Source organism: Anticarsia gemmatalis, chromosome 4 (assembly GCF_050436995.1).
Source record: "Anticarsia gemmatalis isolate Benzon Research Colony breed Stoneville strain chromosome 4, ilAntGemm2 primary, whole genome shotgun sequence".
NCBI classification, from domain to species: domain Eukaryota; kingdom Metazoa; phylum Arthropoda; class Insecta; order Lepidoptera; family Erebidae; genus Anticarsia; species Anticarsia gemmatalis.
The window spans coordinates 13,085,376-13,111,774 of NC_134748.1; the positions used below are offsets into that span (position 1 = coordinate 13,085,376).

At 35.0% G+C, this 26,399-nt stretch overlaps 1 protein-coding gene across 1 annotated transcript in view; it reads left to right on the forward strand.

Moving 5' to 3' along the window:
* The first annotated feature begins 9,525 nt into the window (after positions 1-9,525).
* Positions 9,526-26,399, forward strand: part of Traf4 (TNF receptor associated factor 4) — an 89,157-nt gene continuing 72,283 nt past the window's right edge. Inside the window, exon 1 of the mRNA XM_076113885.1 lies at positions 9,526-9,870. Coding sequence (XP_075970000.1) covers positions 9,836-9,870 — 35 coding nt within the window. The 5' untranslated portion in view covers positions 9,526-9,835. The remainder of the gene's footprint in view (positions 9,871-26,399) is intronic.

The following is a 26,399-nucleotide window of genomic DNA, read 5'->3' on the forward strand; positions in this document are numbered from 1 at the left end:
ACAATGTACGACATGTCTTGGATTCGCTCTACTAACACAATTCAATTTGCAACAAGTCATGTTCGATCAATGCGATAGTTTTCATACTGTCCAGTTATTTCGTGTCACAGTATTAGTATAGCGTGCCACTCATATGTGGGCTAAGTTAATGATCGGAGCACATGTATCAATGGCTATTAACATCAACGAAGTAAAAACTCAAGGTATTTGCGTTTCTATTCGTTTGAGTTGGCTGCTAACTTTTGAGCGCATATTATTCTATATTTACGTGGTTAGTTTTTAAAAATTCTCTACTGAAGCAAATATCAATATCTTAACGGTCACCTGAATGATCGCTTGTTGACGTTCAATAATGGGACGAGGCGTTTCGTCTGCCTCGCACTGACGTGGCGTAATTTTGTGCATATTAATTGAAATAGTAATTATTGACAATACTTAAGTAGATGTACAGTTGTTTTTTTAACAAGATACGGTCATCACGGTCATCTGTAGAGAATGCAATGCTAGACCTTAGACCAGGCTTAATTCTCATGAGATGAATATTTAAAGTCCAGTTTTCGTGTTATTCTAGTTTAACTTAAACTACTCAAGTAATCTTTTACTAAAAGTTAGCCTAGGTTTGGGTGATTAGCTTTTTGCCTATAAATGGTGAAGTCAAAGACGATAAATACATACATTAAGACGTTCTTTTCGAGTAGATACGTGTGCTAGAACCTGAAGTATTCTCTACTTCAACTAATAGTCGTATTTCTAGGGATAATTAAACGCGCTTGTTTTCTTATTGCATCTATACTAAGATTATTAACCGTTTATGACGTGATCAGAATTGATCAAATGATTCTAAGAAGATATAAGCCAATTATTTGTTGCGCTGTGTGGAAGTAGATTTAATTATCACTAGTTTTCTTCACCTTACGGAAGATGTTTCACGAATGACTTGTATTCGCTAAAAAGTAACATAATAATATTGTTCGCTATTTAGTGATGATTTTACTAGTTCAATAGTAGCGACTATCATAAGTGTAAGCAATTGACACAAGGAACAAATTATTTGATTTTTGTTCTGATTAGCATCATAAAAAGAATTAATTAAGATTTTTTCTTTGTAATTTACAAAACTTATTTCCTAAAATATAAGCTTAATTGAAACTTTTGTTTAATAATGTTTATTTTAGGTTGTGAACTCTTACTCGTTAGCTTTTAGTTGATATTAACTGATCTTAAATATTTTACCTAAAATAAAAAAAATCAATTTCCCTGAAATTCTGAAAATATTCAGCGCACAACTATCTCTTCCAATAGGAAAGGTCAATTAAATAGTAAACAATGAAAACCAGAAAAATGAAATAACAATAGCGTTAAGATTCACACAACCAAACTTTCATAATCATTACTTCAAGATTCACGATCGAATCCTTCTTCACCAAAACCTGCGCCTACGCATCTCGTCCCAACGCATTAGGATCTAACCATTTATAGGATGCGGTATTTTTGCATCATCGTATATTTTACAATAATCGATGCAAATTATACATCTTTGTCATTCGGGTCAAAAAATGGAGCGGCTGAGAACGATTTTGAGTTTTGGAATTATTGATCGTAAAGATATTTTAGGCTGTTCCTGGAAATTTGAGTTTAGGCTTTCGTAATAGTCAAAATTTTAATAAATTTTCGATCTATTTTGAATATTTTTTAAAGTATTATAAGAAAATATCTTAAAGTCGTTTTTGTCCATTCATGGTATAAAGCTATTTCGAACGTACAGGAGGTACACTACGTACATATCTACTTATACTTGATTTTTTTATGCTACACAGATACAAAATATAACTACAGCCGAAATGTTAGTCCCATGTAATGGGCGCCTCCCATGAGACTAACATTAGCCTACAGCCATTAGTCGATAGCCAATCTAGAATTTAAGAAATTATCTATTTAATTGTATCAATTGACAGTTTTATTAAATACACCTATTTTTTATATTTTATCACACACACAGTCTCCCTCTACCTAACTACACTCGAACCTGGCACTCACCAAACACCTATCGACCAAGTATTTTGAGGTCAAATAAAAACTCATTCAATAGTAAGAATCCCATACACGACACAATGTAAGTAGGTACCATTAACGGTGAAATTCACCCATACATACATTGTTATTTGTTCTATAGAGAAACCCATGGGAAAATAGTAAGTTATTGGAAGACATTTACATGGTTTTTGTTATGTGTATTCTTGTGTTTGTTGTGTAAGATAGAAAATGTGTAAAAATACTTATGAACATTTCTGTTTGGCTTGGCCGAAAAGTAGATATAAATGATTAAGTTATGTCAAAGCTTAAAGTAGCATGATTATCTTAAATCGGTACTATCGAGTATCGAGAGGTTGACATTCAAAATGTACTGCAAGAATATTCTTACGGCGGTCGATAGAAGCGCTGATGATATTTTCATATTATTGTACTGGTTGTCGATAGTCGATGAGAGTAGAAAATTGCCCCTTTGTTTGGTTTAAACATCTTTGATATCATTAAATCCCAATTAAGTCTTAAAATCAAGATAATGTCTAAATTATAAGAAAACAAACTTGATTTATAGCGTTTGTGTGTATGTATCTGTTTAAGTGAGCTGAGTAAGCAGCAGAAGTACAAACACAGGCTATGTCTTTTAAAAAAACCTCTGTCTGTCCAGGTAAAGTACCTAAGCGATGAAACTTCAAACGCTAGCGAAGTCGCATGGGGTCAACTATTGAATAAACTACCGCATAGCAACTCATTTACAAAACTATCATTACTACTATTAATCGTATAGTCAGTGGTCAACCGAGTGTCAAAGTTGTTCAAGCCGACCGAAGGTCTTTGACGTGGTTTAACGGCTGTTATCTTAATTGATGACTTTTTACGTGCCTTTCTAAGCACGGAGACGCCCAGTTCAAATACCACTATGCGATCACCCATCTATGGAATGACCGCGCCAAGGTTTGCTTAAGCCACAGATAGTTTACCAACCGGTGAGCGCAACTGGCTACGGGCGCCTCACAAACTATCATATCCATCATATAAGAGACAACATCAGTCCACCGGACCGTAACATCACAGTGCATATTATCGCATATTTCCCTAGGAACCGGCCACCGAACCCACTGACCATAGCTTATAATACACAAGTATTAACTCGTATTATTGTACCACATGGGAAAATTTAAGGAAAACTGTAATCTGTACGGAATGTGGGGCGGACATTTTGTAAAGGTATTTTTCCCAAGTTCTATGACTATAATAATATTCATCATTGTTTTATTGACTATGCATACATAATAACGTCTGTTATAATCTAAGGTTTAGATAGTGGTGTATAAATATACTCACGTTTCGCCATTAACAATATTGTAACATGTAATAGGGGGTGTAATAAGGGGAACCCACAATTTGACGTGCTTCAAAAGCACCGAGAAACTCTGAATGTATAATATGGTCACCCATCCACATACCAACCTCGGCAAGCGTAGCTTAACCTGAGAGATCGATCCGTGCGGCTGTTGCTACTTAAACCTTAACACCTCAGTTGTAATATCGTTGTCACTATAACTACTTTCTTTGATAACTCTATCAAAGTATGAAAAGCCGACAAAATACCAAGTAAAATAAGACATTAAAGAATCTATTTTCATTCTCGTATAACAAGAGTCCCGTTACAAGGCAATCTCAAACAAAGAAGTAAATTACACCGTGCGAATCAGCTATCTAACAAATATCACATCGTTTTATAAGCTGCGTACAGATTCACGCAGTGCAAGTAACAATTTGTCATCCAAAGTTTGCTATAGCGCAATTCTGTACTGTCGGTACTGTCGAGTATCGAAAGTTTGACATTTAAAATGTTCTGTCAAAATAGTTCCTGCGGAGCCCGCTAGAGGCACTAAACCGATTTTCGTATAAATTTTCTCGATAGCTAGCCGGTTGGCGCCAGTTGTCGGTAGACGATAGTTGTAGAGAATCGAGCTACTGAAGTCTTCTTATCGTATGATTGGTGGCCAAGCTAGTGTCAAAGTTGTTCAAGTCACCCGAAAGCCTTTGAGGTAACTTAACGATTGTTATCTTAATACCCAACAACCAGTACCGACTTTTTACGTGCTCTCCGAAACACAAAGGTTTACAAAATTTCAGTTTTCGGTACTTCGTGTAATTCACTAATCATTTTTTGTGAACAAACTTGAGGAGACGCAGGGCCAAGTGCTTACATGTTATTTCGCGTGTATCTGCACACATCTTTACTCATATAAATATCTATTTACTTACTATGTTTATTTAACAGAATGCGCACAACTTGATAAATTTAACTTGATTGTATGGAAATTACTTTCACACGGTTATTGTCTAACAAAGTGGTGAAGTCTTTGGGCAAGTAGTCGCCTGGGTTTAATCTCTGTGAGACTTACTGATAACACGTCTGGGGAATAAAGGTAGAGAAAATCCGGCCACCCAGCTTTGAAATTTCCGCGGTTCGAGTACATAACTAGCAACTCCCAAATATCTCTGCCGCTATCGACAATCGGCTAGCTATCGAAAAAAAAAATGTTGTATGACAATTGGTTCAGATAAACCATTTTTGGTGGAATTTAACATGTATAAAGCTGAAGACACGACGACACATTTTTCTCAAAATTTTTCCCCTGAATTGCTAAGATGAGGGATGATGAATTTGTTACGCGCGTGGAGTTAGTTTAGCATATTTCATTACAATTTTGGTGCTGTAGCGCGATTCTCCACATTCGGTACTTTCGTGTATCGAGAGTTTGACATTTAAATCTACTGCCAAAATAGTTTCGACGACGCCCGCCTGACGTCCCTAGAGGCGCTGAACTGGTTTAGGTCGCATTGCCACGGGAGGTCGTGGGTTGGATTCCCACACGAGACAATTATTTATACGATCCACAAATCATAGTATCGGGTCTGGAGGTACTTTGTGTCCGTTGTTTGTAGTACCCGCGACACAAGAGCAATTGTTTGTGCGGGAGTTGTCTTTTTAAAAAGAGAAAAATTATGTTTATTGTTTTCATTCATATACCTACTGTTTTAAAACTGATTGAAAGTGACAAAACACTGCATAACGAATCAGTTTCAATGATATTTATTAGTAAGACCGGCTCACTTAAGGAAAAGGAAGTTCTTGATTGCTTATCCTTTGAAAAATCACTACTAATCTAAGATCTAATGAGTTTATTAATAAAAGTTAATTTATACGCAGATAATATCGTTTTAACTGTAGAAAATACCGCAAGAAAACTTGTAGGTACGACTAATAAAGTATTTTTTTATGTTCTGGAAACTAATAATATCAGTCTGTTGCGCTAAACGACTGACATAGTAATTTATCAACGCACAGCCCAAACTGAACGGATCGGGCTGAAATCTGGCATGCAGGTTGATGTTATGACGTAAGCATCAGCTAAGAAAGGATTTTGATCAAGTCTACCCCCAAGAGAAAAAATAGGGGATACAATTTTGCAAGGAAATTACATCCTAAGTCGCAGACGAAGACGCGGACAAAAGCTTGTATACAATAAATAGTACAAAAGTACACGACATTGACCATCATTCATTGCAAGGTCGTCAGTTAATTCCTAAGAATTACTCGCATTTGGACCGGTGTTGACAGGTGGTATACTGGGTTTACAGGTTTGATGCCTGTGCTAGTTTTTGTTGAATGTCGTTTTTTACATTTCCGATTTGCGAAGAGTAGTTTGTCTTTTGTACGTTGATGGTGAATAGTTGTGTCGAGTAATTTTGCTACTCTATTTAAGAGCTTTGGGTTATGGTGATTAAAGAAAGAAAGAAAGGTTTGTTACTATCTCATCTTTATAAATACTTTCTGGTAACAATTTACACGGAACTATATATTTTTTTCATCGGTTTCTGCCTGCGACTTCATCCGCCTAAGAACATTTCCCGGTGTAAAATATTTCGTTAAAATCGGTCAGTCGCTTTTTCGTTAAGGAAACACACACACACAGCCATCCTCACAAACTTTCGCATTTATAATATAAGTACGATTTTTTGGTAACTGATAGTTAAATATACCTTCGAGAAAGTAAAGCTCTTAATATCTAAGGGATCTTTTAATCTTGTAGATCAAAACAGAGTTTAAATCCCCACATTTTATTCCAAAATCTCAAAGTTTTCATATCAGCTTAAAAACATATCCGTTACATGGAACATACTAACAGGATGAATTCCATTAAGATAATTAAAATAACAGCAAATACAGTATTCCCGACACAGCGGCTTACTACCATATCTATACAAAGTTTTTGTTCCGAACCCGTTCATGCAACTCGTTAATTTAATTCAATTTACATCGCTATTTGTTTTTGCTATAACTCCGATATAGTACAAGATATTATAGTAGTAATTGTAAAACATTGCGAATGCATGGCTTTTGTATTTTATATGAGTATGTATTTAGAAGTATATAAGTATGTTTGTCACAGTTAAAGCTCTATCAATCAGATGACCGTGTGCGAATTATCCAAATATATCCAGCTTCATAATAATAGAACAAAACGAATTCTACTATTATTATAAAGCTGAAGATTTGGTTTGAAGAACCTACAAGGCACCAGTATTTCATAGCGTATATTTTACGCATTGTACGGTTACTCTACTAAATCCAATGCTAATGTATTTCGGAAAAAAATAATAAGAATCGCGATTGCAAGGATACTTGTTTTTTTAGTATTGAAAATGAGTCGTCTTTCGTTGCCGAATTTAATTAAATTAGACAATCTTTCATCCAGAGGGAAGTGGCGGAAGCAATGCTTACAGAAGACCTTACTATCGAACTGCTTGTATTTATGTCTTTCCCGATCATTTATCTGAAAATGATTCATTACGAATATTAAAGTTCTACAAAACGGATTATTTAACTTCATTTGCAACCATTAGATCCGGCCTTGTGCCACCTGGCTCCTTTACCATAAACTGTAGAAATGAACCCATAATCTCAGTTAGAGTGGTAATTATCGGTCAGTAACCTGTGAACGACCTTGCAATATTGCAACAGTCGCGTAACTATCTGTCAACAAGGAATGCGGACAGTAAGTGAATTGTCATGGTAATTTGTATGTTTTTCAATGGTTTGTGTGGTTAAGTAATTAGTTATACGGGTTAAAAGTATACGCAAAGATTTGATTGATATTTGTGATAAAAAAATCCTCTCTATAAAGTGGAAATAGTAGACGGATAGGTACCTATCCGAGTACCCAAATGGTCGAAGTCAGGATTTATTCTCGTATAGTAGGCTTAGTTTACAACAACCGCGCGGTTCGATCACTGACGTTAAGCCACGCTTGCCGAGGTTGTTCTGCGGATGGGTGACCATCTTATACATATAGAGTTCTTCCGTGTTTCGGAAGGCACGTTAAATTGAGGGCTCCCGGCTGTCATTTTCGAAGATCTTTGACAGTTAAATTGTTAATAGTAGTCAGTAGCTTGAAAGTCTCAAAACCAGTCTTACCGAAGGGTATCGTTTTTAAACCCAGGTTACTGGGTTGTGGAGGTCCGACAGGCATTCGCTCTATGTAAAACACTGACTGGTGGACAAAATAGTCAATAACCATAAAAATTTGATTAACTAGTGTTCAGGAACCAGGAAGTTTGTTTGTTATCGCACCGGCACCGGTTCGATTCCTGTTTGCATTCCGTCGCCGATCGTAAACGAAGAACAATGGCCTGTTTGATTGGTACTTCATTGTCGGATCGAGTTAGTGCTCATTTGCATTCCTCACGTATGGAGGATACCTATGGTTTCATACAATGTTACTGAATATCAGCTGAGTCGTATGAATATGCAATTTCTTTACGAATTCAATAGTTTCGAAAAGGCTTATCTCATATAACTAAATACGAGACTTGTGCCTTTTGTCGATCAATAGAGATTTTTTATAATACAAAAGGTACGCAAAAACTATAACATCCTTTCTCGTGTAATTGTTAAACGATTAAATTAATCATAATAACGTGTCGTCTAACATTTAACCAGCACTATTTATGGATTCTATAGTGAAAATAAAATCCTAAGCAACTATAGCGTCTTATTTTGAACATGCTATACCAGTGTATGGGTAAACAGTTTTAAGCCTGTAGAGGGACTGAATTTTCTTAAGTAAAAACTTCTTGACCACTAACCATACGATATATGTATACATATATTAGCTTAGTCTATGTTGCAAACTATGTTGGAGTCGGCGACCAGTCACACAGTGGTATCCAGCTGCATCTGGGAAGAAAGGCTAAGTCATGATCAGGCATCCTCCCTATTTCATACATCACACTTGACCAAACATTGTAAATCTATACTAATATTATAAAGCTGAAGAGTTTGTTTGTTTGTTTGAACGCGCTAATCTCAGGAACTACTGATCCGATTTGAAAAATTATTTCAGTGTTAGATAGCCTATTTATTGAGGAAGGCTATAGGCTATATATCATGACGCTACGACCAATAGGAGCAACGAGAAATGTTACAAACCGGGAAAAAATATGACACATTCTCTCTTATGTGACGCAAGCGAAGTTGCGCGGGTCAGCTAGTGGTAAAATATGGGTGTATTTAACACATTCGCTTATACTTTTGGGTATAACAGTCGTGATCTTATAAATAAAAATTCTCCATTACCTTGAACTGTATATTATACGAGTTTTATTAAAATAAGGAAACATTCAGCCATGACATCAGAAGGGGTCCTTTTTGACAAAGTTATTTTTTCTACTAGCCATTTGAAATTCAACCTTAAGTTCATAACAATAAAGTTCTTCGTGGGTGTAAAGTTATAGTTGTTTTATAAACATCCTGTGGTTTGCGCGTGCGCGGATGTGGTGTAGGCAGGCTTGTAACAAAGCCATATGTAGAGTGTATAGCCTCTAACGAAAGTTACGTAGGTTTGATCGTTTCTTTATATTATCCTGGAGTGATATTTTTGATTATGATGGAAGAATTTTTTAGTATGAAATTATTATTGCTGTAAAATATGAGATTATGTTGAAAATGGTTGCCTTTTTCCTGGATTATATTATTCCGTTGCGAAACTTTATCCAAATCGGTTCAGCAATTTTTATCTGATAGATTTTTTTATCATACAGACAATTAAATATTATATTTGGTTCTTGGTCATTGTTATTAAGTTCATTTTGTAAAAAAGTTGACTCAAAAACAAGTAAATAAAATTTTCGCATAATAATATATTTTCCTTTATGATTTTATCAGCGAAGCCTTAAATTAAAATATATATAGATACATGAAATACTTTCTTAGAACTCTAAACACAAACGAATTTATCACGACATCCCACCTAACTTTTGAACATCAGCTGTTACTACCAAACCATACAAATACCACATTCCTTTCTAAACAAACTTAAACTTGGTAAGTTAAACGTCCGACATAGTAAGTTCCCACCTGTTGTCTCTACTAATAAAGAGAACCTGTATAATAATTAGTCTTCAAAAGGAACGAGCCATTGTTTGACTGTTTGTCATTCCCGCAGAACTGACGCGAACGCTGAGGCAATAGCACGCGACCGATCAAACGCTCTGAGCACAGAGTACGATAAACGAATCGTTCACACGCTACAAAGAAAAACCGTATAGTTATTTATAAATAAAACATAAAAAAAGTGATTTTGAATTGGAAAATTTGACCGCGAATCGGAAAATTTGAACTCTGTTTTTCCCAATTCGAAATTCGGATTGATTTAGCAAATTGAATTGGGAATTTTTCAAAAGTTTCTAGTGACGGTATTGGGAAATTTTGAAGTGTTGTGTTTCGTGTCCCGAAATGACCCCTGTCGGGCTTCTGTTTAAAGTGAACAGGTAGGTTTAACGAGAGTGTTAAATATTTAAATATTACATGGGATGTTCGTGTCGTGTTGATTATTTCTTAAACATTGTTATTCTTGTGTCGTTTGTCGTTTCTATTGTAATGTAAGATGGGATGCTTGGAGATTGTGCAGGAGGTCGTGGAATCCCTTTTAAACGTGCGATAGATTGATGGGATGTGTCACTGCTGAGCGTTTGGCTCGGATTATGTTATCACGTGTGAACTATTTTATGAAGAAGTTAACACATTTAGAATAGTAAATGACTATGTTTATTTTATCTTTGGTCCTTTTCAGTTATCAGTTATTAATAACTAAGCAAAATAGAAAAAGGTTTATAGAATTATGTAACTGACTTAAGTAAAATTAACTGAATAAATTGTACCGAGGAAAGTTTTTAATTTCTTCTTATTTTGCTGTTTTTATTTATTGTAAATATTTTGTAAAAATATTAAGTTTTATTATGAGCCCTAATTTGAATTTTTCTTTTGAACGCAGTTGGATTTTCAAGGTTTTTTTAAATAATAATAATACTTTGTTAATATAAAAAAATATCTTTTAATCTAATAATTCATGCTGAGATATCAATTTACATGCCTCTAAAGTCATCCTGCCTATATCTGTTCTATGCAAAACACTTTTCCGTTGAACTAAGTACGTATTGTTTGTCAAGTAAGATGCGTTGTACCAGTACCTACTGAAATATGACTCATTTGTTTACTTCACTCAGTATTTTTAGACCTTTTTTATACTAACCAGTTTCAATACTTCTGCGTAAGTTATTGGTTAAATATTCAAGAAGAATATTTACAAAAAAAAAACCTATTACTGTCCCACTGCTGGACAAGGGTCTCCTCCTGTAATGAGGGAGAGGTTAAGCCTTGGGTGGCCACGCTGCTGGTCAAGTGCGTCTTGGGGATTTTGCATTCCTTATACCTTCAAGATCTATCATATAGAATTCTCAGACATGCAAAGTTGCATCACAATGCTTTCCTTCACCATTGAAACAAGTGATAATTAAATAAATGATACAAGTGATAAATCTTCTCTACACAAAAAAGCTCGATATTTGGGTACCCCACGATCTCACTGAAAGAAACCTAATGAACCGTGTACTCATTTGTGATTGTTGAGGCTATAATGCGAAAAGACTTTTTCCCCGACCTACGAAATTAAATAATCGTCTACAGGCCACGCCACGCGAGCTAAGTAAAGAAAATTAAATAATTCATGACCGCTGTAATCCGCGTATCCTATTAAAACATCTTGTACATTAAGTGGTCAATATTAAGTATGTTTTTGTCTCATTTTTTTGCATTGTCTATGTCTATGAGTTGTTTATCGTAATTTCCACCAGCGGTCGTTTACCGGGTGTTGCACGAGACGCGCGAGACTACATATCTTTAGACTTGATTGTTAGATATACTGAAAAGGAATAAGTATTTCTGTTTATAATTTAAATTAACTTATAGTTACTAAACATTTTTATCTTATAGTTAATAAACATGTTTATCGATTAACATAGAAACGATATGCACAATGATAAAAATAATTCTGAAAAAATTGTTTTAATTTTTTTTCATCGACTGTATTTTTTATACAATTAACATATTTGCATAACTAAGTTTCCTTTTACTATTTTGAATTGGATTTAATCCCATTTAGGAATGAATCGCGTGGAAATTTGAGTATTGGAGGGTGAGATTTGACAAATGAAAAGAGGGCTCAATGTACGGATACACACTAACAAACAGACAAACAGAGTTACAGACAGACATGCACAATTTTCACAGTTCAGTTTCTTATTAAGTCAAGTATATTAAAGAAAAAAATAAGTAAAATTTTTTATATTATGAAAAATATTTTGTTTTTTTTTTAAATAATAACAAAACCTAAATTACTTGTAAAATACTACTAAAATCATACTTAAATAGGTTCTTTTAGACGGTTAGTCAGTGGGTGTAAGAGTTTATAGAAATATCTCGACAATAATAATATAATTGTCGGCGTTCACGAACATGACGAATTGTGCATGAGTATTAAACTGTTAAGACTTGATTCTACGTCTTGTAATTACTACGTGGGAATATTAGAGATTATTGTTTAAAATACTATTATTGTAGATATTTTAGTGTGTCCTGTTGCTAAGAAGAAAGATAGAGAATTGGTTTCTGTTATGTTTTTGAAGTAGGTAATAAAATGCACGTAATTATTTAAATAAATCTTGAATTCAATACGTATAGTGTATTTTGTGCCATACCAATGAGCGGTGGTGAACTACTACTCTTATTTCTCAGCGGAAGTTTGGAGTTCGATAATATATCTTAGGGACAATGATAGTCATTTGTTTATCGGTAAAATGCGACTCATTTTTTGCGGGTGAAACTAAAAGGCTTTTTGTAAAACTGACGATTTTCACAGGCTTCCCTAGAGCTTTGACTCCATGAAACCAACTTATGGATCACTTTTTCAGACAAATCCGAAACTAATATCGTGACATTTTACAAACATACAAAGGCGGACAGTAAGTCGTTTAACACATTTCTTGGGCCCTAACTCGCACTTAGCCAGCGTGGTGGACTCAAGGCCTAACCCCTCGCTTGTTTAACGATGAGACCCTTGCCCAACACACATCAATTGGCTAAAAAAACGTTCTATCCCGAATGGTAGTGGACCATAAACATTCCACAACACGTGCCACCACAGAATTCTTAATTAGAACTAATCTAGTACCATAGGTCTTCTAACATAAGTCCTACAGTAGAAATGTTACAAATGCGTATAAAACCTAAGTAAGTGTAGTTTTTGCCTCAGTTTCGAGTAAACGCGTGATGATATTTTTAGCTGACTTCCTACTTGAGTTTCCATGTATTATAGGTGCTTGATTACAATTTGTATTAGGGTTGACACTTAATACTAATGAGAAAGAATCAATGACGCTGTTGTTTTACCAAAAGGCTATCTATACTCTATCTAACTATCTATATATAACTCAAAATACTACTTTTTACTATGTTCGTATATATGACGAAGTCGCGGGCGAAGCTACCTAGTTAGTGTTTTAAAAGTGGACTTGTTGTAAGATGTTTTTTTTATACATACTCATATTAATCGTATGACGCGACCGGAATCATCTGCATTCGATGGACCAATAATACCTCTATATAATATTTAATACAGTACTCAATGTTCAGCAATCATAATTCATAAGGAAAGCTATGGAAGTTTTATACACAGCGCAGTTTTTATCAGCAATTTTTCTTTCGTCGCATACCTATATTTTATACTGATATATGTTTGCATAGCATTATAAATGAAACCTTTAAATGATTCTAACCATGAAAGTCTCAGTCCCAAGAAACTCACTCTCTTTACAAAAGAAAGTTGCCCGTGGCAGCCCTACATCAAACAAGGCTAGACTAGATGTTTGCACCTCGGAGTAAGATCTGATTACTCGTCAGCTAACGGTTATACGATGTTACTTAACTTGATACTTGCATGTCCAGTGCGACGACATCTAGAGGTTACGTAGGTGATTTTACAAAGAAGGAGGTTATCAATTTGACACAAGTATTTTTCATTGTTTATATCAATACTGGAGAACTTTTGAGATTTTTTGGTAGGTCATTATTTTAGTATAAATAAAAATACGAGATGTCATCTTTTTTTAATGGAAATACACGTTAGGACTGAGTCTGGTTTACAGCCGCTCCGAATTATTGAGAGTAAAATGGAGATTATGTTTATATTGAGCACAGCATCATCATCACCATAGTTTCAATGAAACTTTCCACGTTTGTTGTGTAGGAACCTCCATTAAATATATTATCTACTTTGTTCTATTTCTTAGTTTTTTCGCTATATCGGCAGCAGAAATACTTCATCTGTGGGAATTTAACCTAACAATCATAGTTAATGAGGTACAGCCAGACATCGAAGTGGTAATAGGGTCTCGGTTTACGGATCCTTAAAAGTACAGCAGCCATTCCGTTTCGTCAAGTCATTCAACCGGGAAATGCAAATATTCGGTAGCAACAACTTAATTACAGAATAACGAGATCATCGTATCGTTATACTTTATACTTGGTAATTGTAGTGAAAGAAAACTCATTAATTAGTAATTAAATTTGTATCTGAGAGATAGCACGCGAAGACAGAGATTTATGAAGACTTTATCTCAGACTTTACACGCCATTTAGATTTCTATCGTTTCTTTGGAAATTGATTAGAATGGTTATAAAATAACAAATGCTCGGTGAAAGAAAACATCGTGATGAAATCTTCCCCAATCTATATTTATAAGAATGTTTTTTAATACTATCCTTTAATTTGGTTACGTGCTGGGTAAATAGCAATAGGCTTGCCTCTGATTATAATTATATGGGACCAACATGGGTGTATTTCATATACCTCTGCCTGAACTTTCAGGGAAAATTAGGATCAAAACACCAATACTTTGGCCGACCCAGGAATCAAACCCAAGACCTGATCAGTTGCACAATACCGTCAGTGCACAGAGGTAGTTAACCTAAATATTTTTTCGAATAAAATTTAAAAAAATATCACACATTAAATATTAAAATCTTTGTTACCTCTGACTACAGTCTTTCTGTAAACTCTAGCTACTGGTACCCACGGTACTGTTTACTTGAAAACTGGTTGACATTTTAATAAAATTAATAAATGCATGTAAAATGAGTTTATTCTAAGCATGTTAATGCAGGATGTTCCACAGATGGGCTTTGACTATATCCGCAATGAAAAAGACCATGTGATATTAGTAAAAGAAAATAATCTATTTCACGATAGCTAGGAAAAGATTTTCATCATTCATAGCTAGTTGCGCTCACCGGTCGGTAAACGATCTGCGGGTTAAGCAAACCTTGGCGCGGTTATTCCATAGATTGGCGACCGCTTAGTGGTATTTGAACTGGGCATCTCCGTGCTTCGAAGGGCACGTAAAAGTCGGTCCCGGTTGTTGTCAGTTAAAATAACAATCGTTAAGCCACGTCCAAGGTCTTCAGGCGGCTTGAACAACTTTAACACTAGGTTGACCACTAACCAAACGATAAGAAAAGAAGATCATTCAATCTCTCCAATTTACGGCCTCCGTGACGCAGATCATCTAACCTATTGGTAAAATCTTTAGAAATAAAATATACTATAAAAAAAAACTTTTAAAATAAATGTTTTTTAGATAGATACTGCTACACCTAGGCCTCTGCTAATCCGCCATAACTAAAGTAAAGTCATGCGTTCATCGTAAACTTAGATATAAACTGCTTTGTTTAATTACAACGAGAATGTTGCGAAACCCTGAAGATTGACGCAATATCCGCTCAGTCGCTTGTATATTTTAAACTATAGTAATAAATTAATTTAACCCATTGATTTCCCGCTGCTGGGTAATGGTCTTCTCCTGTATTGAATTAGGCGTAAGGCATTAAGTCCACTTTGCTGGCCAAGTGCGGGTTGGCCAGCGTGGAGGTTGGTTTAAACTGTACTTTAATATCTTAAAAATGAAAAAAGTTATCATTATTTTAATATATGAAAGTCTGACCGGCTGTTTGTTGCGTCTTCCGCCGCTATTGAACAACTACAACTGAATCACTCAACTGATTTTGATGAAAATGGTAGAGCCAGTTGATTCCTCTTTCATAGAACGAAAGCAATTATTTAACATTCAGTATTTTAGCGAATACTTTTACAATTTCACACATGATTTACTGAACCAACAATACCATGTTATAACAAAATTACATGAAATTAAAAAACCATAACACGTTGCTCAACAGCTTTCAAACAGTTACTCGAAACTGAATGAAAAGTAGTATTTACAATTAGTATGTAACCGTTGTATAATCACATACATATTCAATGATCATTAGAGTAGTTAACTATGCTATGCGTTGATTTATTGAAGTTACGTTACCAGTTATGTTGATGTGTAGACATGTATTTCATTAACCCTTGGTTAAAGCTGAACGTATAACTAGACGGCTGACATATAAGCAGTACAAGCCCAGTACCCCAAGTTGTGATGGTCATAGTGATCTATCAACGCACAGCCCAAACCAATGGACGGATTGGCCTAAAATTTATCTAACTCTCGCACTAAGAACTGCTCTTATGTCGCGGGACTTTTACAAACATAAAAGCAACGGACACAAAGTACAACCAGACTCGAAACAACTATTTTTGGATCGCGCAAATAATTGTTCCTTGTGGTAATTGGTCCAAGAGTAGATCTCTTACTCCCGGTGTCTGAGTACAGTGTTAGCGGTAGTTTATCTATTCAATAGCGTTTTATTTTGTATGAGTTTTGACGCTATTGAATAGATAAACTACCGTTAAATGTACCTCAGAAACCGGGGTTATTGATTTATTACTAATCAAATTTTGAAAATTATGGAACTGGTTGGTATTTTGTCCGGTCTCTCTATAACACCCTTCCTTTTTATACCAGTATATTGCACCAGTTTTTTAGTATCAGCGAATCTGGCCGTTATATATGGCCGAATATTAATCAGGAAGGAGTATTTTTGGTGAAACTTGGAAATGCTTCAGCAAGCGCCTATCCTAAGTGTCAGTTACTATAAGCAAGTATTAGCAGAGTCTCACTTGACTGCTTACAGTCAGTTTTTTACTACAAAGTATTGTTTCGTGTCTGCTTGTAAACTGCTCTAATTGCCATGCCACACCCGTTAGTTTAGCATGTGTTGTAGGTTCGGTTCTTAAACGAAACCACTATGATAGTGAACAAATTGTATGACATAATGAGTATCTAAGTAGTTTGGAAATCTCATAAACCATTTGTCGTACCTATAAGAAATGGTGTACAAATAACTGAAAGAGCGAAAAAAGAACAGCCGGGTTGTTGGAACAGGTTGTTGTTCACAAGGGTGTTTTTCTATTTATCTATCCCTAAAATCTTTATTTTCATGGACACAATATTTTTTTCCAAAATGCCAACTAACAGTTCCTAATCATCAAAGCAATGTCTAGCAAAAACATGCCTCTCTGCTCATTTAACTTTAAGCGACAACAATTTTTGCCACCCTAATTATTTTGTACGAATTCTCAATCACGTATTATTTTTATGAGATTAGAGGGAGAGCCAAGCTGCATTCACTAGTGTCAATCAAAGGATTTATCTGTCTGTTATCGGCGCTAACACGAGTTGTAACGCGATAGTTGGCGAGTTGCGCCGAGTTGCGCGTGCGACGGCCCGCGGTTTCCCATCAGTATCAGTTACATGGGCTCCCATGAGAGCACTGTTTGTTTTGTTGCACTGACGTTGATTTTAAAATAATTAAAATGCTTTTTTCTACGTACATAGTTATATTGCTTCGCTTTTATATAATTTCGTTACTTAAGTTTTCGCCTTATCATGTTAGTTCCACTGTGCGTATTTTATCGAATGTTATATAAATATATGTATAGTAATAAAAATATAGATAAATTGAGAACTTCCTCCATCTTTCATCAAGTCGTTTAAAATCAGTTAGTTAATAATACAAGATTTCTGAATAATATCTTTTCTCCTTGCAGAGTCTGTATTTCTTTCCTATAGGTCAAGAGGACATTACCAATACATAGTCTGTAATAATCTAGTAATCCTACATTTCGTGTAAAAATAAGTATATTTTATCATTCAAGTCCTACACTACAAGTATGTGTATCGTACATAAACAACTTAGTAACATAGTTGCGTTATGTGGGCAGCAGACATTGGCAGGTTGACCCTCAGTGCTTGTGCCAGATTTCTTGCTCATAAAGCCCTTGCTGATTACCAATTAGTAACAAATACTGTTATATGTTTTAACTGCACGTCTGGCGCAGTGGTTAACGTGGTCACCTCACCGCAATAACCGTAGCGCCGCGTGTGGCGGGTTCGAATCCCACAAGGGACAAATATTCGTGTGATGAGCACGAGTATCTGTTCTGAGCCTGGTTGTTAATGTATCTGTATAAGTATGTATTTAGAAGTAGATAAGTATGTTTATAAGTTATTTGGTTACCATAGTACAAACTCTGCTTCGGTGACATTCGTTTGTAGATAGCACACAATATATTGATCATTATTAAGATAATATTTGATCCAATTTATTACCAAATACAAAACTTATATTAAATGTTCCTTATCTTTTCAAATTCTCTGGTAAATTGAAATCATTGTAGAAAACAACTTATGATCTACCTATTTCTTGGCCAAGTTTTGATTAAATCAGCGTAGCAATTTAGTAGTAAAATAGAATTTAATCGGAGATAAGTAATACTAATAACAACTTCGTATTTTGCAACAAATTATCAGATTTGCTTAGGAATTTGAAATAAGCAATGATATTTTACTCGTTTATGATTTTAGTTTACGATGTGAGTAAATTTTACACCGAACGTGAAGGGATTGCTATTAGTCGAATATTTTCTTAAACATTTTGAAATCGTCAGCTAAAACTTTCTTCCAATTACGCTCGAGTAAGGTTCACTTACACCTCACCAGTGGATACAGCCGAATACCAGTATATTACATGGAGCGACGGCCTATCGGATCTCCACAACCCTGTTACCTGGGTTATAATACGATACCAATCGGTAAGACTGGTTGTCAGACTTTCCAGCTTATACTACTGGTAACGACTGTCAAAACTCTTCTTGTTCAGCCAGTCTGATGCTAAACTGGAAATTTGAGGTATTCTGATGTTAAACTTTTAAAAATGTGATTCTTCGGCAAGGTCGAGTCATTAGATTCCATGATTGATGATTTGATGGTGGGAAATTTTGAAAAGTTGCTATAAATTCAGTAGACAGTATTTCATAATTTCTACACCTTAACACAAAAACGAAATCATATATCTTAGTAAAATATATTAACATTTAATCCCAGCAAAACTTATCTATCTAATAGTTTTCTTTTTAAACAAAAAAAAGGCTTTTATCCGTTACATGTCTCACGTTGAGCTAATGGAGGGAACGGATTCACATCGGTTCACTCGCTTCTTCAGTGAGAATTTCATCTCATTTCTTATAGCTAGCAATTGTAAGGTCTAATCTCTTTTATATTAAACAGGAAAAGATTTATTGCCTTAATGTTGAGAACCATATTCTTTCCAGTTTTGTTGGATTTATTAATTTTTCGAAAGACTGTTTTTTTTATTTTTTAACGAAAAATAATCTTGCTAATCTTAACCTTTCATTTAATAAAAATTATGTTATATTCAATAAACTTAAGTTTCGTACTAGCTTACAAGCTAAAAGTAGTTGGTAATCTAAATTAAGTCCATTGAAAAGTTATATCGAAGGTTGCATTTTTCAGATACACCATTTTTTTGTACCCCGGCCTCAACCACTTTTGAGGGACAAGGGTAGCGATCAAAGGGTACAAAATTTAACTTGGGCTTCTACGTACGACATAAATATACATTAAATAAATAAAATTGTGCCCTTTATAAAACACCAGCTAAAAAAACACTTCATTGGACTAATATTTATAACAAACACGGAAAAAAATAACAGTTTTTTTGCGTTGTTAATTTATTAATGGTACAATTACTAACAATGCTCTTCACTTTACTTTAAACGTTCAAAAGTCGATTAATCGCCTAACAATCGATCACTCGGCTAATCGTCACATCACTACGATACCCACACGCTAGATGGAAGTGTGTCAACAATATGCGGCTGCATTATGTATTTGAGTTTGTTTGCGACATACTACATACATACATCTGTATGTACACGTGTATGTCTGTACCAACAAAAGATTCAAATTCAAATTCAAATTCAAATTCAAATTCAAATTATTTATTGCTTACTAAGTTATATATGTATACAAAAGGATCTTATATTAGGGTAGTGACAAACTTAGTAGCCTTTTTCAGGCATTGCAATTTTTACAGGGTAGGGTAAGGTAAGTTATTTAAATTTTAACATTATGTCTAGTTTCTAGCTTCTATATAATATACACATTATTCTAAATTTATATTGCTTAAATATTATAAATGCAATTTTCATATTTTCTTATTCCTATTTCAAATTCAAATTATTTACTTAGTTATATATACAAAATGATCTTATATTAGGGTAGTGACAAGCTTAGTAGCCTTTTTTAGGCATTGCAATTTTTACAAGGCATGGTAAGGTAAGTTATTTTATTATTCTTAATTTTAGCTTTTATATAGCATACACATTATTCTAAATTTATTCTTAAGTATTATAAATGTAATTTTTATATTATCTTATATCTATATACTTATTAGAAGTTTGTGACTAGCTTAAAACTCTAGGTTTACATTTATGTGGCTTGCAATATTATATACTGCATTATACTACAGTAGGTATACATTTTTTCTTATGACTATTATATTTTTGTATCAATACTATAGTTATATCTTATACATATGTTTAATTTTCAGGTACAAGGCATCAATTTCTATATTATATTTATACTTTATTATATGAGGATCTTTTTCTTTAATTTTCTCTATTTTTCTTCCTCAAAATATTCCTCTATACTATAAAAACATTTTTCTATTAGAAATAGTCTTAACTTTTTAGAAAATGGCCCTATTTTAGTTTCTTCCCTTATTTCTAATGGTAACTTATTATATATTTTAATTGCCATATAGCAAGGGCTTTGGTTGAGCATTTTTATTCTAGAGGGCGGTAGGTATAGCCGGTCTTTATGCCGGGTGTTTACATTATGTGTATCTTTTACTTTTGTAAAGTGTGTAATATTTTTAAAGACAAATAAACAAACATCTTGTATGTATATTGAAGGTAGTGTAAGTAATTTATGTTCTATGAAATAAGGTTTGCAGCTGGTTCTTTGATCTATTTTAACTATAATTCTAATACATTTCTTTTGTAATATAAATAGTTCTTGCATGTTGACACTGTTTCCCCATAGTATTATTCCATATTTTAGCCAGGAATAAGCGTAAGCGTAGTAAGCCGATAATGCTGTTTTTAAATCTGTACTACGTTTTGTACTAGATTGTAATGTCCATAGAATTATTAAATTTCAATCCCTACTGCCGGGAAACGGCCTCTCCCAAATGAGCCCAGAGCAGGCATTGAGTCTATCGTCTTGATCAATTACAATCTCACAGGTATGCAAGATTTTCTCCTGAAGCATAAGGTACTTTACCATTTGAACATGATATGATAAAACACACATAATTTCAATAAGTAGTTGTGAAGTGCATTGGGTTTTGAAACCCGTTTGAATCCCATCATTTCCTTAGAAGACGAATAATTACCACTCAGTTATTCCCCTCTCTGTCTGTTATTATAAGCCCAGCAGTGGGAAAGATGTGGATTAAATTTATATTTATCATTACATAGTTAAGTACCTACCTTCAAAAGTTACTTCCATCAAAATCGTGAATATTTTCTTTATGTTGTCAGTGGAAGTCACCGGCATTTACTAGTCTTTACAAACAAGTGCTCGTTACATACAATGTATGGATCATGTATGAGTTAACGTTGTTTTGCACTGGCCTAGTAACGGCTGACGAACCAGTTTTTGTTACCGAGCATGATTAGACATGATGATTTTGTATTAATTTATCTATATGAAACACTGCAATCTGTCTGTCTGTCACTATATTGCGAGTTAACCTTAAAACCTTGACAGAAAATTTAATAAACTTTTGCATGAAGCAAGTTAGAGATCCTTGTGGATATATGCTTCTTTTTTATCAAAAGTCTTCTAGTCGTAAGGTTAGTGGTCAACCTAGTGTCAAAGTTGTTCAAGCCGCCCGAAGGCCTTTGACGTGGCTTAACGACCGTTATCTTAATTGACAACAACCGGTACCGACTTTTTACCTGCCCCCCGAAGATCAGAGACGCCTTGTTCAAATACCACTATGCGGTCACCCATCTATGAAATGACCACGCTAAGGATTGCTTAACCCACAGATCGTTTACCGATCGGTGAGTACAACTAGCTATGGGGGTCTTTAGTCAGCCTGTAAGCACTTGGCATATGAGACTGCAGGCAGAAACGCAGTCATACTATACTTTGCTCTTCAGTATGCTTGAAAGGTATGTTTCTGCTTCAAGGGCACAAAATTAGTCTTTACTTTATCAGCGTTTACCCATTTGTTTCACACCAATCGAGAACTTTGTACTTTTTAAGTAAGAAGAGCAATATTATTTTAGATAAACTGATTAACAGTTTATCTAAAATCTATACTAATATTATAAAGCTGAAGAGTTTGTTTGTTTGATTGTTTGTTTGTTTGTTTGTTTGTTTGAACGCGCTAATCTCAGGAACTACTGGTCCGATTTGAGAAATTCTTTTAGTGTTTGATAGCCCATTTATTGAGGAAGGCTATAGGCTATATATCATCACGCTACAACCAATAGGAGCAGAGTACGAATAATAAATGTTACAAAAACGGGGAAAATTTTGACGCATTCTCTCTTATGTGACGCAAGCGAAGTTGCGCGGGTCAGCTAGTAATATTTATAGGTGATTCGAAAAAGATTTTTTCAGGTATATGCCGATTGATGGCGAACCAAATATTAGGTCGGGGAAAAGGTCTTTACGCATTATAGTATGTATAAACTTGTAATAAAATCTCTTTCGCTTCAAGAATCACAAATTACTACACGGTTCATTAGGTTTCTTTCATTAAGCTCGTGAGGTACCCAAATATCGAGCATTTTTTGTGTAGAGAAAAGATTTTATTACAAGTTCATACATACTGTAATGCAAAATGACTTTTTCCCCGACCTAATGTGTATAGCAAGTAATGTAAGGACTACAGCGCTTTTCCGTCCCGACACCCGCATTAATTTTTCACCTCTGGTTGCTATCACACAAAGCTTACTGACGCATACAATAATAGTAATAAACCAGCATACAGTAGACCAGCTACAACATAACAGCATAGCCCTAATACATAGTGTTTACATTATTTACAGTTAGTTGCGACGTGGTTACTTGCAAGCATGTGTAATGAACGGTGTGCCGTTAACACAAGAGTAACTGCAACTTATGATTGAATGGGGAAATGAGACAATTTGTATAATGTAAGTCGTTTATATGTGACTAGCTGACCCGCGCAACTTCGTTTGCGTGACATAATACAGAATGGGTCAAAATTTTCCCCGTTTTTGTAACATTTCTTACTGGTACTCTGCTCCTGTTGGTCGTAACGTGAAGTTATATAGCCTAAAGCCTTCCTCGATAAATGGGCTATCTAACACTAAAATAATTTTTCAAATCGGACCCGTAGTAGTTCCTGAGATTAGCGCGTTCAAACAAACAAACAAACTCTTCAGCTTATAATATTAGTATAGATTGCTCGGCTCCAATGGCTTATACACAAAAATACTTATTCTTTAAACGAGGAGTGAGCAGTGAGAACTAAGCAGTATAATGTATAAATAGCTCGACAGTAACCTTTAACTTACCCCAGGATTCTGAGGTACCTACATTTAGTGATAGTTTATCTATACAAAAGTGTTTAAAACTCGTCCAGAAAAAACAGTTTGAATAAATATACCTACTACCGCTAAATGTGCCTCAGAAACCGGGCATTAAAGAATTAGTTTAAAACTGAAAAGAAGAGGTGTTTTCAATGCTTTTGTAGTTTCCTCTTTATCTACACTTCACATTTAACACGGTTATCAAATCAGCTAATTAAAATTATTAAACCAGCGGCATCGTTTAAGGAATAAGAGAAACGTTCATAAACAAATAAAGAAATCTTTGCAATCGTGAACATGACTATTCAAGTTCACATGCAAACTATAACTGCTGTAGTATCACCAATCGCTATGGAATATATTGGGACAATAGTAATTTAGATTTCAACAGGCAGAACACAGCACAAGTGTTTTCAGGAAACACGCATACACTTTTATTGTTCTTTTTAAAGACAACTCCCGCACAAACAATTGCTCTTATGTCGCGGGGACTTTTACAAACATACAAACAACGGACACAAGGTACAACCAGACCGGAAACAATTATATGTGGATCGTAGCGGCGTGGCGACCTAAACCACTGTGTTACGGAGGCAGTCAAAAATTATATACCTTCTAAAAACAGGTCGGTTCTGCTACATCCTTTCAAAATCCACGCAAGTTTTCCTGAATTACAGCAAGAAAACAAAAACAATACATGATGCAGTTCAGTAGCGCGATTCTGTTCAGTCAGTACTGTCGAGTATCGAAAGTTTGGCATTGAGAATGTACTGCCAAAATAGTTCCTACGACGCCCGTTAGAGGCGCTGATCAGATTTTCATACAAAATTTCTCGATAGCTAGCCGGTTGTCAGTAGTCGATAGTAGCAGAGAATCGAGCTACTGACCTCTTCCCACTTATTCAATTGAGGCGCCCATAGCCAGTTGCGGTCACCGGTCTGACAACAATCTGTGAGTGAAGCAACCATTGGCGCGGTCATTCAATAGATGGGTGACCGCGCCAATGGCGAGTGGTATTTGTGCTGAGCGTCTCCGTGCTTCGGAGGGCACGTAAGATAACGATCGTTAAGCCATGTCAAAGGCCTTTCGGGCAGCCTGAACAACTTTGACACTAGGACCACTAACCATACGACAAGAAGAAGACTTATTTAAAAACGCTAACCGTCCTTTTAAACCAAATCACATGTGCACATTAACTAAGCAACTGCATACATCTAAATATGGAGTGCGTTCAACTACACTCGATAAATGTTTTATAGGAATATTATGTAAATGTACATAACAAGTCTGCTCGCGACATGATGTAATAGCGTGATGTTTACACGTTAGCAACTCTTGACTAATTGATTTATGTGCTGTTGGTTGCTTTTGTTATAGACTTGTTCGAGAAAATTAATTAGTGATTAAAGATTAAGATATTTTGCAGATAGGTCGAGATTAATTGGATGTACCTACTTTGTGAAAAGATCTGTGACACTGTCTATTTGAACGATTGAATATGATCTTTTGGCCATTTTAAAATTACTACTTAGAAAAAGAAAATGAAAGGAACAGGATGGTTTTACGTAATTCACTATCTCTAAAAAAATGGAGCGCCGCTAGCATATTAAGAAATGTAATTTAAAATATTAAATTATCGATAATATACAAACTTGTGCGTTTAGGAAATGACACTGCAATACATAGAAACATAGAAACTTAAACAGGGATAATTAAAAAAATATCGATAATGTATGTAGGTGATACGATACATACTAAAATTCGAAATTTAGCTACTTAAACAGGGATTTGTTTAAAAGAATACACACCAAGCATACGCCATAACGTCAAGTCCAAAGAAAAATCAAATCTGCAACTACTTTTAAAAATGCATAATCAAACACCAGTCTCTTAAACAAATACCGAACAGTTTAACGACCACAGATAATAAATCCACGCAACTTCACGATCCATTGAATCGATTATACTGATTATTAAGCAAAACGTTGGAACGGAAACACAAGATCATCGCACTAGAAAAACCGTCGTATCTCATGAGCGTGCGCATACAAAGAGACGCGGTACATAATTTTCTTCGCATTAACGACTAATTACAAACGTCAGGGAAAAAATATGTGCCTTTTTGTTGAAAACTAGCGGTGGTTTATGGTATCACTCGCTTTTATTTATTTTTTAACCCATATGGCATACTGGGCGTTACTAACCCACTGCTGGGCAAGGGTGTCCTCCCTATCGAAGAGTGTATATATATATATTCGCTTAGCCTTTGTTCCAAACTATGTTGGAGTCGGCTTCCATTCTCACCGGATGCAGCTGGATACCAGTGTTTTACATGGAGCGACTGCCTATCTGACCTCCACAACCCAGTTACTTAGGTATTAGCACGGTACCCTTCGATAAGACTGGTTGTCAGACTTTCAAGCTTCTGACTACTGTTAACGACTGTCAAAGATCTTCGAAAATGACAGCCGGGACCCACAATTTAACGTGCCTTCCGAAACACGGAGAAACTCGATATGTATAAGATGGTCACCCATCCACGGAACAACCTCGGCAAGCGTAGCTTAACCTCAGAGATCGATCCGTGCGGCTGTTGTTAACTAAGCCACGAGCTGTTAGGTGTGTTAGGTGTGAAATCATCAAGCTGGCCAAGTAAGGGCTGGAGACTGAAGAATTTTAAACTATTTTATGCTCCAGAAATTTTCTGTTTCTGGGATAAATTATATGGTCACATATAACTCTAACAGCTCCTATATCTTTTGAAAATTTCAATTACATTTGATTCGGTCGTTCCCAAGATAAAACTGTAGAAAATCTTGTCTATATCTCTGGTATTTTGTACCTATTATCATTTACGAAAACATAGTTTAATTGAAATCACAGACAGACATTTAAATTTTTTCGTATGTATGTAATAAATAAAGACACTGTAACTCACTGTACTTTTTCCTTCAAAGTAAAATCAACCTAATATTTCACCTCATAACGTTGATTTTAAATAGTGCAGTGCTAAGTATATTAAGGTGTTAAGATAATTAGACGTGAGCATGATAACATACAATTGTAATTGTTGCACAGATTTAT